We start from the raw sequence: 16,332 nt of genomic DNA, 5'->3' as shown, positions 1-16,332 counted from the left end.
GATTTTAAAAGGTATGAGGCAGTATCTTATTGTGGTTATGATTTGCATTTCCCTGATGAATAGTGATACTGAACACTATTTCATATACCTGTTGACCATTTGTAGGTCTTCTTTGGAAAAATGTGTACTTAACTCTTCTGCCCTTTTTTAAATCATTTTTTGTGTATTGCTGAGTTGTAATGAATTCTTTTAGTGTTCTCTCCCTTGTTTTTTGCCTTTGTTGCTTGTACTAATGGTATCCAAAAAAAGTAATTGCCAAGACCAGTGTCAGGGAGCTTTTACTGTTTTCTTCTAGTAGTTTTACAGTTTCAGGTCTCATGTTGAAGTCTTTAATCCATTTCAGGTTTATTTCTTTGAGGGGTAAAAAGAAAGGAGTACGTTTTCATTTTTCTGCATTTTGTTATCCAGTTTTCCCAGCGCCGTTTAGCAAAGAGTCTGTGCTTTCCCCCATTGATTATTCTTGGATCCCTGTCAAATATTAGTTGACCATATATATATGAGGGTTTATTTCTGGGCTCTTGTTTCTGTTCTGTTGGTGTATTTGTGTTTATGTCAATACCATACTGTTTTATTGCTCTAGCTTTGTAATGTTTGAAGTCAGGACGCATGATACCACTAGCTTTGCTGTTCCTTCTCAAGATTGTGTTAACTATTTAGGGTCTTTTGTGGTTCCATGTAAATTTGAGGATTTTTTTTTTCTATTTCTCTGAAAAAAATGTCATTGGAATTTTAAATAGCAATTACATGAATCTGTAGATGGCCCTTGGATTCTGTGGACATTTTAACATTCTTGTGATTCATGAACACAGGATATCTTTCCATTTGTGTCTTTAATTTCTTTCATCAGTGTTTTATAGTTTTCAATGTATAGGTCTTTCACATTCGTTAAATTTATTGCTGTTTCTGGTGCTAATGTAAATGGGATTGTTTTCCTTTTTAACTTTTTTTTTTAGGTGGGGGAGAGTGAGCAGGAGTGGGGCAGGGATGGGCAGAGGGAGAAGGAGAGAAACCCAAGAATCCCAAGCAGGCTACACACCCAGCACAGAGCCCACCCTGGGGCTCAGTCTCACAACCCTGAGATCATGACTTGAGCTGAAATTAAAGAGCTGGACGTTTAACCAGCTGAGCCACTCGGGCGCCCAGGGATTGTTTTCTTAGAAATTTCTTTTTCATATAGTTTACTGTTAATGTATAGAAATGTAGCTGATTTCTGTACATTGATTTTATATCCTGCAACTTTGCTGAATTTATTCTAACAGGTTTTTTTTGTGGTTTTTAAGGGTTTTTTTAATGCATAAGATATCACTTATAAATGGAGACAGTTTTACTTCTTGTTTTCTGAAATGGATGCCTTTTATTTCTTTTCTTACCTAATTGTTCTGGCTAGGACTTCTAGTACTGTAATTGAACAGGAGTGTTAAGAGTGGGCACCCTTGTCTTGTTCAGGATCTTAGAGGGAGAGCTTTCATCTTCTTACCATTTGAGTATGATGTTAGCTATGGACTTGTCACATATGGCCTTTATTAAAATGTTGAGCTGTGTTCCTTCTGTACCTCGTTTTTTAGTTTTTATCATGAAAGAATATTGACTTTTTGTCATGTTTTTTTCAGCATCTATTGACATCTTGGATTTTTGTCTTTTATTCTCTTAATGTGGTATATCATATTTATTGGCATGTATATGATGAACAGTCATTGCATCCCAAGGATTAATCCTGCTTGATAATTGTATATGATCATTTTAATGTACTGTTTCAATTTGGTTTGCTAGTATTTTGATGACAGTTTTTGTGTCTTCATTTATCAGGGATGATAGCCTGTTTTCTTGTAGTGTCCTTATCTGGCTTTGCTATCAGGGTAATTTTGGCCTCTTAAAATGAGTTTGGAAGTCTGGCCTCTTCAATTTTTTGGTAAGAAATTGAGAAGGATTAGTGTTAATTCTTTAAATGTTTGGTGAATATATACCAGAAAAACCATCTGGTCCTAGGCTTTTCTCCATTGGGTATGTTTTGATTACTGATTTAATCATCTTTACTCATTATCGGTTTCTTCTGATTTTCTGTTTCTTCATTATCCACTATTGGTAAGTTCTGTTTCTAAGAAATTTTCCAATTCTTATAGGTCATGCAATATGTTGGCAATTTGTTCATATATAGTTTCTTTTTTTTACTAAGTTTTTAAATTCTAATTCCACTATAGTTAACATACAGTGTTTTATTGGCTTCAGGAATACAGTATAGTGACTCAACAACTCTTAACATTTCTCAGTGCTCATCATAAGTGTACTCTTACACCCCACCGCCTATTTCACCCATCTCTCTCCCCACCTCCCAACCAGTAACCATCAGTTTGTTCTCTATAATGAAGACTTTCTTGATTTGTGTCTCTCTCCTTTTTTTTCCCTTTGCTTATTTTGTTTCTTAAATTCCACTTACAAGTGAAATAGTAATTTCATTTATCCTTTCTATCTTAATTTTTTCTATGTGGTATCATTTGTAATGTCTCCTCATTTCTGATTTAAGTTTTCACTCTTATTTTCTGAGTCTATCTAGAATTTCATCTATTTCGTTTATCTTTTCAAAAAAACCCTTGGGTATTTTGTTTTTGGTTTTTTTTGGGGGGGGTCTCTATTTCCTTTATTTCTGCTGTGATCATTGTTATTTCCCTGCCTTCTACTAACTTTAGGATTCGTTTGATCTTTTGTATCCTTGAGTTATAAAGTTAGGTTGTGTATTTGATATCTTTCTTGTTTTTTACTATAGTCATTTATCCCTGTAAACTTCTCTCTTAGTTCTACTTTTGGTGCATCCCCTAAGTTTTGATAGGTTTCCACTGTCTTTTGTCCCGGTATTTTTAAATTTCCCTTTTGATTGTTTTTTTTTTTGAGTCATTGGTTCTTCACAAGTGTATTGTTTAGTTTCCACATATTGTGAATTTTCCAGTTTTCCTCCTGTTAATTGATTTCTAGTTTTATACCATTGTGGTTAGGAAAGATACTTGATGTAATTTCAGTCTCTTAAATTTGCTAAGACTTATTTTGTAACTTACTATGTAATCTATGTGGAAGAATGTTCTATGTGCAGTTGAGAAGAGTGTGTATTCTGCTCAGTGAAATGTTCTGTATATTCCTGGTAGGTTGCCATTTGCAATAATATGGATGGAGCTTTCTAGAAAGTATTACGCTAAGTGAAATAAGTCAGAGAAAGACAAATACCATATGATTTCAGTATTTGTGGAATTTAAGAAACAAAACAAGCAAAGGGAAAAGATAGGCAAACCAAGAAACACACTCTTATCTATAGAGAACAAACTGATGGTTACAGGGTGTAGATGTTGGGGGGTTGGGTTAAATAGGTGATAGGGATTAAGGAGTACACTTGGAATGAGCACTGACTGGCTGTTGAATGAAAGTGTTGAATCATTATATTGTACACCTGAAACTAATATCACACTGTATTAACTGGAATTTAAATAAAAACTTTTTTAAAAAGGTATAGTTTAAATTCATCGTTTCCTTATATTCTGTTGGGACAGTTTATCCACTGGTGAAAAAAGTAGAGTATTGACATCCCCTATCATTATCTATTATTAATCTGTTTCTCCCTTCAGATCTGTTAGTATTTGCTTTTAATGTATTTAGGTGCTCCAGTATTGTGTGTATATAATTTACAATTGCTATATACTCTTTGAATTAACCCCTTTATCATTATATAATGACCTTCTTTGTCTCTTGTTATAGGTTTTAAGTAAAAGTATTTTGTCTGATACAAGTACAGCTACCCATGCTCTCCTTCCGTTTCTGTTGCATAGAATATCTTTTCCATTCCTTCACTTTGAGTCTACATGTATCCTTAAAGCCGGAGTGAGTCCCTTGTAAGCTGCTGAGACTTTGTTTAAATTTTATTTAAATTCAAATAATTAACATATATATTATTTGTTTCGGGGGTACAGGTCTGTAATTCATCAGTCTTATATAATATCCAGTGCTCTTTACAACAGATAACCCTCTCCAGTGTCCATCACCCACTTAGCCCAACCCTCCACCCCTCTCTATTCCAGCAGCCCCTCTCTACTCCAGCAGCCTCCATAAGAGCCCTTATGCTTTGTCTCCCTCTCTGCGTTTGTCTTGTTTCATTTTTTTCTCTCTTCCCCTCTAATCCTCTGCCTTGTTTCTTAAATTCCACATATCAGTGAGATCATATGATAATTGTCTTTCTCTGATTGACTTATTTCACTTAGTATAATACCCTCTAGTTCATCCATGTTGTTGCAAATGGCAAGATTTCATTTTTGATGGCTGCATAATATTCCTGTGTGTGTGTGTGTGTGTGTGTGTGTGTGTGTGTGTATTTATATTTATATTTATATACCACATCTTTATCCATTCATCTGTCGATGGACATCTGGGCTCTTTCCATAGTTCAGCAGCATTGATGCTATAAACATTGGGGTGCAGGTGACCCTTCAGATCACTACATTTGTATCTTTGGAGTAAATATCCAGTAGTGCAATTGCTGGGTTGTAGGGTAGCTTTAATTTCAACTTTTGAAGGAACCTCCATACTGTTTTCCAGAGTGGCTGCACCAGTTAGAAGGGTTCCCTTTCTCCACATCCTTGCCAATGTCTGTCGTTTCCTGATTTGTTAATTTTAGCCATCCTGACTGATATGAGGTGGTATCTCATTGTGGTTTTGATTTGTATTCCCCTGATGCCAAGTGATGTTGAGTACTTTTTCATGTGTCTTTTGGATGTCTCTTCATGTCTTCTGCCCATTTCTTGATTCGGTCTTGTTTTTTTATTCCAGCCAGCCATACCGTGCCTTTTAATTGGAAAATCAGTACATCTGCATTTAGAGTAATTATTGATAGGCAAGGACTTAGTAATGCCGTCTTATTGTTTTTGGCTGTTCTGTATTTTCCTGTCCTTTATTCCTCTCTCCCTGCCTTTCTTTGTGAATTGATGGTTTCCCATAGTAGTATGCTTTGATTCCTTTTTGTTTATCTTTTTTCTGTCTAATCTAGGTTTTTGTTTTGTGGTCACCATGAGCTTTACATAAAACATAGATAAGTCTTTTTTAAGCTGATAACAGCTTTGGTCACACACAGATACTCTACCCTTTTACTTCCCCCAACCTTATTTTATGTTTTTTTTTAGAGTTTTTTTTTAAGATTTTTATTTTATTTATTTGACAGACAGAGATCACAAGTAGGCAGAGAGGCAGGCAGAGAGAGAGGGAAGCAGGCTCTCAGCAGAGCAGAGAGCCCGATGTGGGGCTCGATTCCAGGACCCTGGGATCATGACCTGAGCCGAAGGCAGAGGCTTAAACCACTGAGCCACCCAGGCGCCCTTTATTTTATGTTTTTAATGTTCATTTTACCTCTTCTCAAATTGTATATTCATTAATAAATTATTTTAGCTCTTACTATTTTTTAATATTTTTGTCCTTTGAACTTTATCATCCATGGGTGATCATTTGTTTGTTTGTTTTGTTTGTTAGTTTTTACAAACCCTTGTGTCAGGATTGACTTTCAGTAGATCACAGTGAGGATTCTGCTCTCCCAACCCAGAAGCAGGTCATCTATGAATGATTTAGCTCCAGGTTCCCACAAATGTGTGTTGTGTGACAGGCAAGGGGCCAGCCCTCTTTCTGGCCGTATCCCATTTCCCGGGATGAGCAACTATAAGCACTGGACCCTGGTCCCAACAGGTGGCAGGGTCGGTGAGGGACTGGCTGTCTGAGGCCAGCTGAGGCCCCATGACCCTGCCGTATTATTATTCCGCCTGGGCGGGATCTTGACTTAGAGGCATTCAGTCATAATCCCACAAATCATACCTTCACCCATGGGTGATTCTTTAAGACCATGTTCTCCTGGGGCTCCTCAGAGTGGCAGTAGCTGGTTCATAGGCCACTGTAGGGTGTGTAGCTGGGACCAAGGTCTTTAAGTCTATTACCCAGTAGGCAATTGGGTGAGACTCTCCACCACCCCCATCCTTGGGTTTATGGGGCTAGGTTCTCCAACTCCAACAAAGGCACTTTTGTTCATGGGTGGATGCCAATTGTTGCATAGGGGCAGTGAGATATGTCTTATTTGGCCATAATGCTGACATCACTGCTCATGCTCATGTTGCTGTAATTTCTTTTTCCTTTGTGTGTTTCATAGTCTTGTTTCTTTGTATACCTCATAGTTTTTTGTTGTTGTTGTTGAATGGTAGACATTTTTAATATTATAATGTGGCAACTTTGGAAATCAAATTCTCACCCTTCACCAGGGTTTGTTGTTATGGTTTGTTGTTGTTTCTTTAGACTTTCCTGACCTGATTTCATAATTATATGATCATCAGAATCTATGCTCTTAGATTAGTGGTTAGCTAGTGATTTGCCTTAAACTCCTGAACAAAAAAAATACATACTTCCCTTCCCCCACCCCAGTCTTTGCACAGGTAGGTTCTGTGTATATGTTAATATCTTCAGTGGCAATACTCATATCTTCACTGCTTAACCAGGATGTTTACAAACTCTGCCTTAGCCTTAACTTGTGACTTGCACAGAGCCTGATGACCACCCAGGCATGTAGAACTTAGGGCCTTCTCAGGTCTTTCCTGAGAACGTGCTTAACCTTGGGCATGCATGTGGCCTCCTAGATTCCCAGGAGTCTGTGAAACTTTTCCAAGCCCTTATTCTCCAAAGCATCTCACACCCTAGCCTTTTCCCCTCAAGCTTTTCAGTTTGTCTGTTGTTTAACGCAATTGTTTGCCTTGTCCCATGAAGCAGGGATTAATGCATTTGCTATTTAATGTTTTCAGGAAATGTTCACCCCACCCTTGGGAGCATTCCAAATCAAGCAAAAATGTTTGATATCTCAAGCACTGTTGAAAATGCTAGTGAGTTTATTAAGCAAGAATATATGGCTGGAGGTTTGGGTTTGAAGGCCAGTTAATAGTGCACAATTTAGTCATTCTCCCCCATTACCTTAGAGGCTAGTATTGATGAGTTTTTAGACTTTGTGGTGGCAGAGCATAGTAGGAGTAAGCAGTAGAGTCTTCTGCTTTGCAACTTGGTTCATGTTTAAAAATGGGACTGTATGGGGTGCCTGCGTGGCTCAGTGGGTTAAGCCTCTGCCTCCAGCTCAGGTCATGATCTCAGGGTCTTGGGATCGAGCCCCGTGTCGTCTTCTCTCCTCAGCAGGGAGCCTGCTTCCTCCTCTTTCTCTGTCTGCCTCTCTGTCTACTTGTGATCTCTCTCTCTCTCTGTCAAAGAAATGAATAAAATCTTTTAAAAAAATGGGACTGTAGAGCATGTGATTCCTCACTGTAGTGAAGAAGGTGATACAAGCTGAGAGCATGGAAAGCATAATAGAGTACTGAAGGCCTGATGGGATAAAACTAACCTGTCAGCAAGTATGACAACAGGCATTTACAGTGCAATAGTTGCTTATGTTTTTCCCAGTAGCATCCTTACAGAACAGTGAAATTGATCTCATTGGAGAAATCACCTTTAGGCAGACCATCTTGCCTTGAGTCTTAAGTCCTTGCTTCTATTTGCTCCCTCTGTTTGTTGGACTTTCACAGTGGATGTCTTCTCAACACCGTATTCCAGGCAGCCGCATACTCTTAAAATATTTTATACACAGGGCTACTTTAAGCACTATTTTAACACTGTGTTTTTCCTTTTTTAAGAGTTGGGGTGGAAAGGAGAATGGCTTTGGACTTGCAGAATGTTGTAGAGACTTGCATATGATGGTAAGTAATTCTGGGGTATTGGTGTCTTTTGGCAGAGTTATGTGTGGTCTCTTTTTGAGCCTTACTTTATGGTAAGGCTCAGATATATGGTATATTAAGTTGCCGCTTCAAATCAGGACCTTTGAGGAACCTGAGCTCAATTGAGACATAACATACCTCATCTAGAAATGCTTGGGCCCTCAGTGTGGTGACAGTAGGAAGAATCTCAGAAACACAGTGTATGTTCATACCCAGCTCTTGAGTAGGAAGCTGTATTTGGTAAATAGGTTTGAAAGTGTTGAAAAATCCCAGAAATTGTATTTGTTTGCATTCTCTTACTGGAACTATTGGAACTCTGGGCAGTATAGCATGGTTTTTAAGAATGGATGCTTGGGGAATAGTCCTGCCATGAAGGTTATTGAGAACTTAAAATGTTCTGTGTGTTTTACATGTTTACTCTTCATGTTCTGTCCTTCTCATACCTTTCATCCATGCTTTGGATAAAAGGTTGGGCCATCCTCCCTTCTGCTTTGATAGGTTGTTTTGGAACCACAAGGCACAATTGGATTTGTTAAAAACAGTTCTGTTCCAAGAAGCAATTATATTTTTCAACAGATGTTGCTATTTTTGTCAGTTTGTCATGCACAAGACAAATAGCTGCAGTGAAATTTAGTGAATTTATCTTAGCAAGCTTTTCCCCCCTGGGAAAATGGTTTTTTTTTCTGGTCAAAGAAAACTACAAATTAAAACAAATTACTTTCCTGCCTTAGTTGGTGTACTTTCTTTAGTGTGCATTACATGAATGAATATTGGGTAATACGGAGGTTAGTGTTGTCTAATAAAGCTACATAAATCTTAAAAGAATATTCAGCCTGGAATTCTAATTAAGAGAAAATAACTTTCATCTTAAAGTTGGTTAATTCTGAGCCTCCTTTTGTATATCAAGCTTGTTCTTTACCCTTTGTCAGAACAGTGTGATAACACTGTATGGTTTGTATGATGTCTGTCTGGGGCCCAGTCTGTGTTAAGAAATCACACATCCTTTTATTTATTGATATTTGGTATATCAGTGAGACTTTGAAAAATATGTGTACTTTAAAAGGAAGTAATACATATGCATGTTTTTAAAAATACATATATATACATGCAGTTTTAAAATGATTGCATACTGTAATTCTTTCAATTTAAAAAATTATTTTATATAATTAATAATTTAATTATACAATAATTCTCCATTTTCAGAGGCAACCCCTGCTACTGGTTTCTTTTAAGGATTCATTTTAATGGGCATGCTGTTGTCATCTTAATTTTGTTTTTGCTTTTCAGAGTTAAAGTGGATTTTTGTCAGGGTCTGGTTTATATTGACTTGGTATTCACCTGTGCAGAAAAGCATTTTGAGACCATGGGAAGTGGTGTAGAATGGTATGAAAGGGTATTTAAAGAATTAAGAAGGCACAATAATGAAGCACAGTTTGAAAAAATATTTCAAAAGGTGATGATATACACTAAAGTTTCCATTAAAATGTTCCTTTCCACTCCCAAGTTGGTACTTAGACCCTTGTATTTGGTCTCCATCCTTTCTTGGATTCCTATTCATTATTGCTTGGCAGACTTGCCTCTCCTTTTCCTCTTGAGAATAGCCACAGTCAGAATTAATCTCTTGAAAGAAAGGGCAGCTGATAACTTATAAGAAATGTGAAGGCTTTTGGAGCTCTGGGCGCCATCCTCCTGATTTTGTGTTAAAAGATATCTGAGCTCTGCTAAGACGAGGGGTGGAGGCACTGTAGCTGCTGACCACACTGCTCATTCTGCTGCTACAATGAGTTGGACAGATGGTTAGGACTTTGGAGGATGATTTGAGGAGAAGACAGTATCTGATTCTTTCATGTGCTTTATACACAGAAATACCCACCCAGTGCAACTACACTACACTTTGAATTTTATGCAGACCCTGGGGCCGAGGTCAAAATCGAGAAAAGGGTGAGTCTCATTGATTTGTTCTGATAGGGTCTATGATGTACTGTAACTGGAGTTGACTTCTGGGACTCCTCAGTTAAATGAGGGGATGGTTTTGAGCTTCATTGCTGCCCTCCCAAATTAAACATACCTAGTACCTTCTCAGAAATAACTATTCATTGTATGCCCAGCTCTGATAAGTTTGGATCTTACTTATGTTGGAGCTGCTGAAAGACAGGATTCCCCTGTGAGGCATTGCCATGACTTGTGTATTTTTCTCTACTTAGCCAGTTTGTAAGAAGTCTGTATATTGCTTACAAGGTCCTGCTTCAATTATCTAGTCATTCCATATTCTTTTGAGGAGGTACTAAAATTCAGTTTTGTTTATAAGTAGCTTAGTGAATAGATTTTTTTCTACCTATAGCTTAATTTCTAGATTAATGGCGCCCTGAAAACAGCTGTAGTGCATATCTAGAGTGGAAGCCATTTTCATGGATTTGGTCTTTGCTATGGATACAGAGGCTGTGGGAATTAAGCTAGGTTTAAAAAAGGGATAAGGAAGAGAAAAGAGACAAAACAGACGATACAGAGAACAAACTGGTGGTTGCTGGAGCGGAGGTGGGGGGGGTGTTAAATAATAAAGGGGATTAAAAGTAACACTTAACCATGATGAGCATTGAGTAATGTGTGGAAGTGCTGAATCATTATACTGTACACTTGAAACAAATACAACAGTTTATGTTAATTATACTTCAATTAAAAAATAAAACTTTTAAAAATGATAAGGAAGAATATTGTGTCTGACTGTGTGCATTATATTTTGATACTGTTGTCTTCAAAGAAGCATTTTTGAGAATATTCTGTATATAAAATGGGTATTTTGGGGGACTCTAAGGTTACCTTAATTTTAAGAGCATTCAGTTAGGCTTCAACCTAGGGTGACATCTTAGTATTCAGACAGCTCTCTTTTAGTCTTATGGAAAGGGAAGCTAAGGTATTAACACTAACTTCTGACAACTCTGTCTTTTTAATTTCAGACAACTAGTAACACACTACATTATATTCACATAGAGCAACTTGACAAGGTAAGAGGAATCTTTGACTGTTTTGGCCAGTTTCCTAACATTCAGTTTACTTTTTGTTCCTAACCAATTTTTTTTCTAATGTAGATTTCAGAAAGCCCTTCTGAAATCATGGAATCGCTTACCAAAATGTACAGCATTCCTAAGGACAAGCAGGTATGATAGGTCCTAATATTTATCTAAAGGGTGTGGATTGTCATCCATGTAGATTAATGGCACTTGTTGGGCTGGGAGACAGCATATCAGAAAGGAAGGAGTCAGATCATGGGTAAATTAGCCTCTGAACCTTAGTTTCCTCATCTTTTATGAGGCCAACACCTGCTAACTTCCTAGTTAGGTTTTTATAAGAATTGAGAAAGACGTAAGCTGCTTTACTCGTCATGCAAAATGGAGTGTTAGTATCTCAACACTTTACGTATGAAGGAGAAAACATTTAGTTGTGTTTTTTCTGGTCATTCTTACGGCGATAAAATATTTGATTTGATTAATAACAATCAGAACTCTTGCCAAATGTCTTCAGCTTGTTGCCAAGAACTATCACTATACCGTTTTACCAAATACCCCAGTAGGTAAGATTTAGCCCTTAGAAAGTACATTCTCCGTTTTCATTGGTTTCCTAATTGAGGTCTTCTGTTCCTACAGATGCTGTTATTTACACACATACGGCTGGCCCATGGCTTTTCTAATCACAGGAAACGATTGCAGGCTGTTCAAGCCAGGCTGCATGCAATATCTATACTAGGTAAGAGACTATAACACTGTAAATAACAGGCCCTGATTAGGCAATTTAGACATGACTTCCTTTGAGCTTCATCTATGTCTTTGTTGCTGTGAGGCTTAATTGTAGTTATCTAGGTGGCAAATTAATTTGTAAAATCGCCTGCATTTCTAATGTTCACTATATTCATCATTCTTGAGCTTGTTAATGTTGTATTAGAAAACCGTATAATACTTAACAGATGTATTACTTGGGTTTAGTCTTGATTAGCCTTTTTCTTTTAGATGGATGTTCAGGTAGTCCTCTCCCCTAGCCCCTATTCGTCCTTTTGCCATTTCATCTTCCTCTTCTGTTCTGTCAGTAGTACAATTTTGAAGTTAGAAGATATTAAGTAAGAAGTCAATACTGTGCATTTTACTTTTACTTCAGAGTGGTAGAATGGAAAGGACATTGGGTTTGGAATCAGTCCTGGGCTCTCATTTGGATTCTGCAGACGATTAGTGCTACATGTTTATGCTTTTGGCCTGTTTTTTCACTTAATATTGGGATAGCGCTTACCTTATAGATTGATACAAGGATTAAATGAAAACCTATAAAGCACCTAGCACAGCCTAGGCACTTAGAAGGTATGAAATGGTAGCTGCTGTTAATATTACCAGCTTTCATTATGTTACTTGTTTTTCTCCTCTTTTAAACTATGAGTTCTTAAAGTGAAATTCATACTCTTCTTTTTGTACTCACACCTCGCATAACTTCTGGCACATTAATGGATGCATGTTTGTTTAAATGAATGTGCTCAAATCCATTAGTTGCACTTCAGGAGATCATGTCTACTATTACGTCTGTGTGGGATTCATTGAAAGTGGATTATACACATTCTCAACTTTTACTCCACAGTGTCATTTACAAGTTTCTGACTTAATCTGCAGTAGTCCAAAATTCTGTTCTTTACAGCCTATATAAGTGTTTCCAATGAAAAACAGAAGTATCACATGAAGAAGACTAGTCTTCATGTGAAGTCTATACAAAAGGCATAATAGTTACTCTATCAAGTAGTGATACTATAAAAAATTAGCTCTTCACTTTCTCTTCATACTTCCATTCCCAAAAATCCTTGCTCATGACTACCAGTACTAATAATAGGAGAATCTGTCAATTTGGAGGACATTTAAGGCTTATCACCCTATTTGATCAGTCTTCCAAAGTTCAGTGATTCTGCCCTCCAGTGCTGGTTGGAAGGGAATCTTTTCCCAGAATCAGTAGGTGCCAAAGGTTTGTCATTGGGCAGTGGCTTGACCACTGCCTTCTTGCCTAAAGTGTTTATTTCTCCTTTTGCAGTGTATTCCAATGCCTTGCAGGAGTCAGCAAACAGTATCTTATATAATGGGTTGATAGAGGAGTTGGTAGATGTCCTTCAGATAACAGATAAGCAGCTTATGGTAAGTATTAATATTCTAATGTGTATGTCAGGCTCCTGTGTATTTTGTTTATTTTCCTTTTGGTTTCTCCCAGGGGTTTAGAATGAGCTCCAAGAGGGGAGTTTAGTTCTTTTACGTCTTCCTCTTTGGATATTTAGCTACAGAGTTCAGGGCTGGATTTTCAGTGTTATTCTCAACAGACCTCCATCTACCCCAAACCATTATCAGTAGAATGACCTTAATTTTGAGTTCTGGATATTAGCAACATGGTTCAATCATCTACCTTTTTTTTTTTTTTAAGATTTATTTTATTTATTTATTTTAGAGTACGTGGGGGAAGGGGCAGAGGGAGAGGATCTCAAGCTGACTCTGTACTGAGCACAGGACTCAATCTCACAGCCATGAGATCATGACCCGAGTGGAAATCAAGAGTTGTATGCTTACCTGACTGAGCCACCCCGGTGCCCCCAGTCATCAACTTATTTATTAATACATCACATGTTTACCTTCTGTTTTCATAGGAGATTAAAGCTGCTTCTTTACGAACATTAACATCAATTGTCCATTTGGAGAGAACTCCCAAACTCAGCAGTATTATTGACTGTACTGGAACTGCCTCTTACCATGGATTTTTGCCTGTACTTGTGCGGAACTGTATCCAAGCCATGATTGGTAAGTTTTGATGATTATTATTTTAGCTAGCAGGAACTTCGCCTTTGCTTTTATCAGTCTTTGTTTAACATCTTGCCCTCTTAACATCAAATTCTGAGCTTGCTTTTTTTTCTCTCTCCCCCAACTTCCCATATAGATCCTTCCATGGAGCCATACCCTCACCAGTTTGCCACTGCTCTCTTCTCTTTTTTATACCATCTGGCCAGCTACGATGCTGGTGGTGAAGCCTTGGTCTCCTGTGGAATGATGGAAGCCTTATTGAAGGTGCCTTGTTTTTTTGTTTGTTTTTTTGGGTTTTTTAAAAAATACATCTTTGGAGAAATCAACTAAGAGCAGGTGTAGAGTTATAAGTTTGGAATGGTTAACAGTGAGAGCAGATAGCATAAGGAAGCTTACCCAGAAAATGTTATTCTTAATTTTTCTAGTTTGGTATTCTAGTTACCTATCTCATTAACAACTAATAAGTGCAGCTTAATTATTAAGAATTGATCATAGTGTAGCATGGTCTGAGAATCAGGAGGCTCCAGGTACTAGTTAAGATTAGCCATATCTTACCATGACCTTAGGCTGTTACCCCAAAGAAAAAATATGTAAAGGTACTTTGTAAATTGTGCTATTAAGGTACATTGGTTTTACTTTGTGCTTGGCACTGGACACCAGCTTTTTTCCTCTCTGAATATTTTATTTAAACCTGAAAAGTAATTTTATGTCCCCATTATCTCAGGAGGTTGAATCCCAGAAGTAATAGAGCTATCATTTGACAAACACCTATTTTTTTTCTCCCACACAGTACTTGCCTCCTTGAGACCCTAGACAGCATGTTTCTAAAAGAATACATTATTCACAGTTTTGTGTCTCTTCTTTTGATTGGCTTTGTCTTTTTTCTCTCCTCAATAGGTTATAAAGTTTCTTGGCGATGAACAAGACCAGATAACATTTGTCACCAGAGCTGTTAGAGTGGTTGACCTCATCACCAACCTGGACATGGCAGCTTTTCAATCCCATAGTGGGCTTTCTATCTTCATTTATAGACTTGAGGTATTATTATACAAGGAGTACTTGGCATAGACATACCCATCCAGTAAGAGATGAACCTAGGAAGTATCCTAATAACGCTAAAGAGCCATCTTAGCCCTTTTCTGTTTTTAGAAACCAATTTTATAATCTGCCTGTGACATTCTTTCATTATAATTATTTTTAACTCCTGGTATATATGTAGGATTTTCTTACTACTTTTCCCTTGATTGTAGCATGAAGTAGATTTGTGTCGGAAAGAATGTCCATTTGTGATCAAGCCAAAGATCCAGAGACCCAGTACTACACAAGAAGGAGAAGAAATGGAAACTGATATGGATGGTAATTAACAGTTACTAAGTCAGTATTTTTGTGCTTGGCATTTTCTTATCATCCAGCCCCAATTTTCATTCTTCCTCCTCATAAATTCCAAAGTGCACAAGTGACTTGAGTGTGTATTTTCAGCAACAAAACAGTATTTTTCTACATAAGTAATTTGCATATTTTTCATGAGGATAATTATAAAAGGAGGAGGCACAAGTTGTTGGGAATAGCAGTGGAAAGTGAAGCAGACGGTAGAGCTGCAGTAGAGCACTACAGTCACTCTATGGGATGTTAATCTGTTTTATTTCAAGACTTAATAACTGTTTTCTAAGTATTGGTTCATTATCTTCCTATTCCCACTAAAATGTAAGCTCCATGAGATCAGGGTACTATTTTATTCACTGCTCTATCTTCAGCAGTGCCTGATACATCGTAGGTGTTTAAATAATGTGTTTGAGAAAGATAAGGAGAATGTAGGCTCTAAAATGGAAACTGTCAGGCTATTTTGAGAAGGAAGAGGAGAGGTGAAGAAGTTGTTGAATAGGGAACATATTTTAAATCATAAAGTCAAAAAGCTAGATAACCAGATATTCTTAATGTTTGGGTGCATCATCATGTGTGTCCTTTTTTTTTTTTTGCACTCTCCCTACCCCCCCATGCATAATTCATGATAATAGTAATAAAAGCAAAAAACCATTCCCCAAAACAGCTTTCTTAGAATTCAGATTCTTATCTTGATGACCCAGGATATCATTACATGAATCTGTTATCATGCTTATGATAAAGGTACTAGAATTTATAATGGTTTCATTCTTAACACTCAGTACCCATAGGATGCTGTTCCTTTTTCTCTGTTATCTTTCCTGAACACAGTTATTTACATGCATTGTTGCCCGTAGAAACTCCTTTACCCAGTTTCTGTCTCTGGTTTATTATGGGCAAGCTGGCATTTGAGTTAATGGGTGAGATCCCAGAGTGTTGATTAAAATGTGACATCTACTAAATAGAAGACTATTTAAAAGCCTCATTGTTTATTATAAATCAGGTGTTGTCAAACTTGAATATGCATAAGAATAAATTAAAGTGCTTGCTGAGATGTAGATCTCAGGGGCACCTGGGTGGCTCAGTTGGTTAAGCGTCCAACTCTTAATTTCAGTTCAGGTCATGATCTCAGGATCCTGAGATTGAGGCCCACTTCAGGTTCTGTGCTCATTGTGGAGTCTGCTTGAGATTCTCTCTCCCTCCCCCTGCACCCTGACTTGTGCACTCGTGCTCTCGCTCTCAAATAAAATAAATAAATGTTTTTTTAAATAAATCAAAATTTTAAAAAGTTATAGACCTCATCTGTAATGTTTGATTCAGAAGTGTGCAAGTGAAGACCAGGAAGATCCACACTTTTAAAATTTTTTTTAAAGATTTTATTTATTTAG

General features: G+C 37.3%; 1 protein-coding gene across 1 annotated transcript in view; it reads left to right on the top strand.

Annotated features, from left to right (window-relative positions):
- Nucleotides 1-16,332, top strand: part of HUWE1 (HECT, UBA and WWE domain containing E3 ubiquitin protein ligase 1) — a 176,260-nt gene that overhangs the window by 55,406 nt on the left and 104,522 nt on the right. The window contains exons 8-17 of the mRNA XM_080795415.1: nt 7,677-7,739; nt 9,621-9,698; nt 10,712-10,759; nt 10,844-10,912; nt 11,399-11,498; nt 12,813-12,913; nt 13,414-13,564; nt 13,701-13,828; nt 14,462-14,602; nt 14,815-14,920. Of these exons, the coding sequence (XP_080651541.1) occupies nt 7,677-7,739; nt 9,621-9,698; nt 10,712-10,759; nt 10,844-10,912; nt 11,399-11,498; nt 12,813-12,913; nt 13,414-13,564; nt 13,701-13,828; nt 14,462-14,602; nt 14,815-14,920 (985 nt within the window). The remainder of the gene's footprint in view (nt 1-7,676; nt 7,740-9,620; nt 9,699-10,711; nt 10,760-10,843; nt 10,913-11,398; nt 11,499-12,812; nt 12,914-13,413; nt 13,565-13,700; nt 13,829-14,461; nt 14,603-14,814; nt 14,921-16,332) is intronic.

This window comes from Martes martes, assembly GCF_963455335.1.
Source record: "Martes martes genome assembly, chromosome: X".
Classification (NCBI taxonomy): Eukaryota; Metazoa; Chordata; class Mammalia; order Carnivora; family Mustelidae; genus Martes; species Martes martes.
This window is presented reverse-complemented; position numbering and strand designations above follow the sequence as displayed.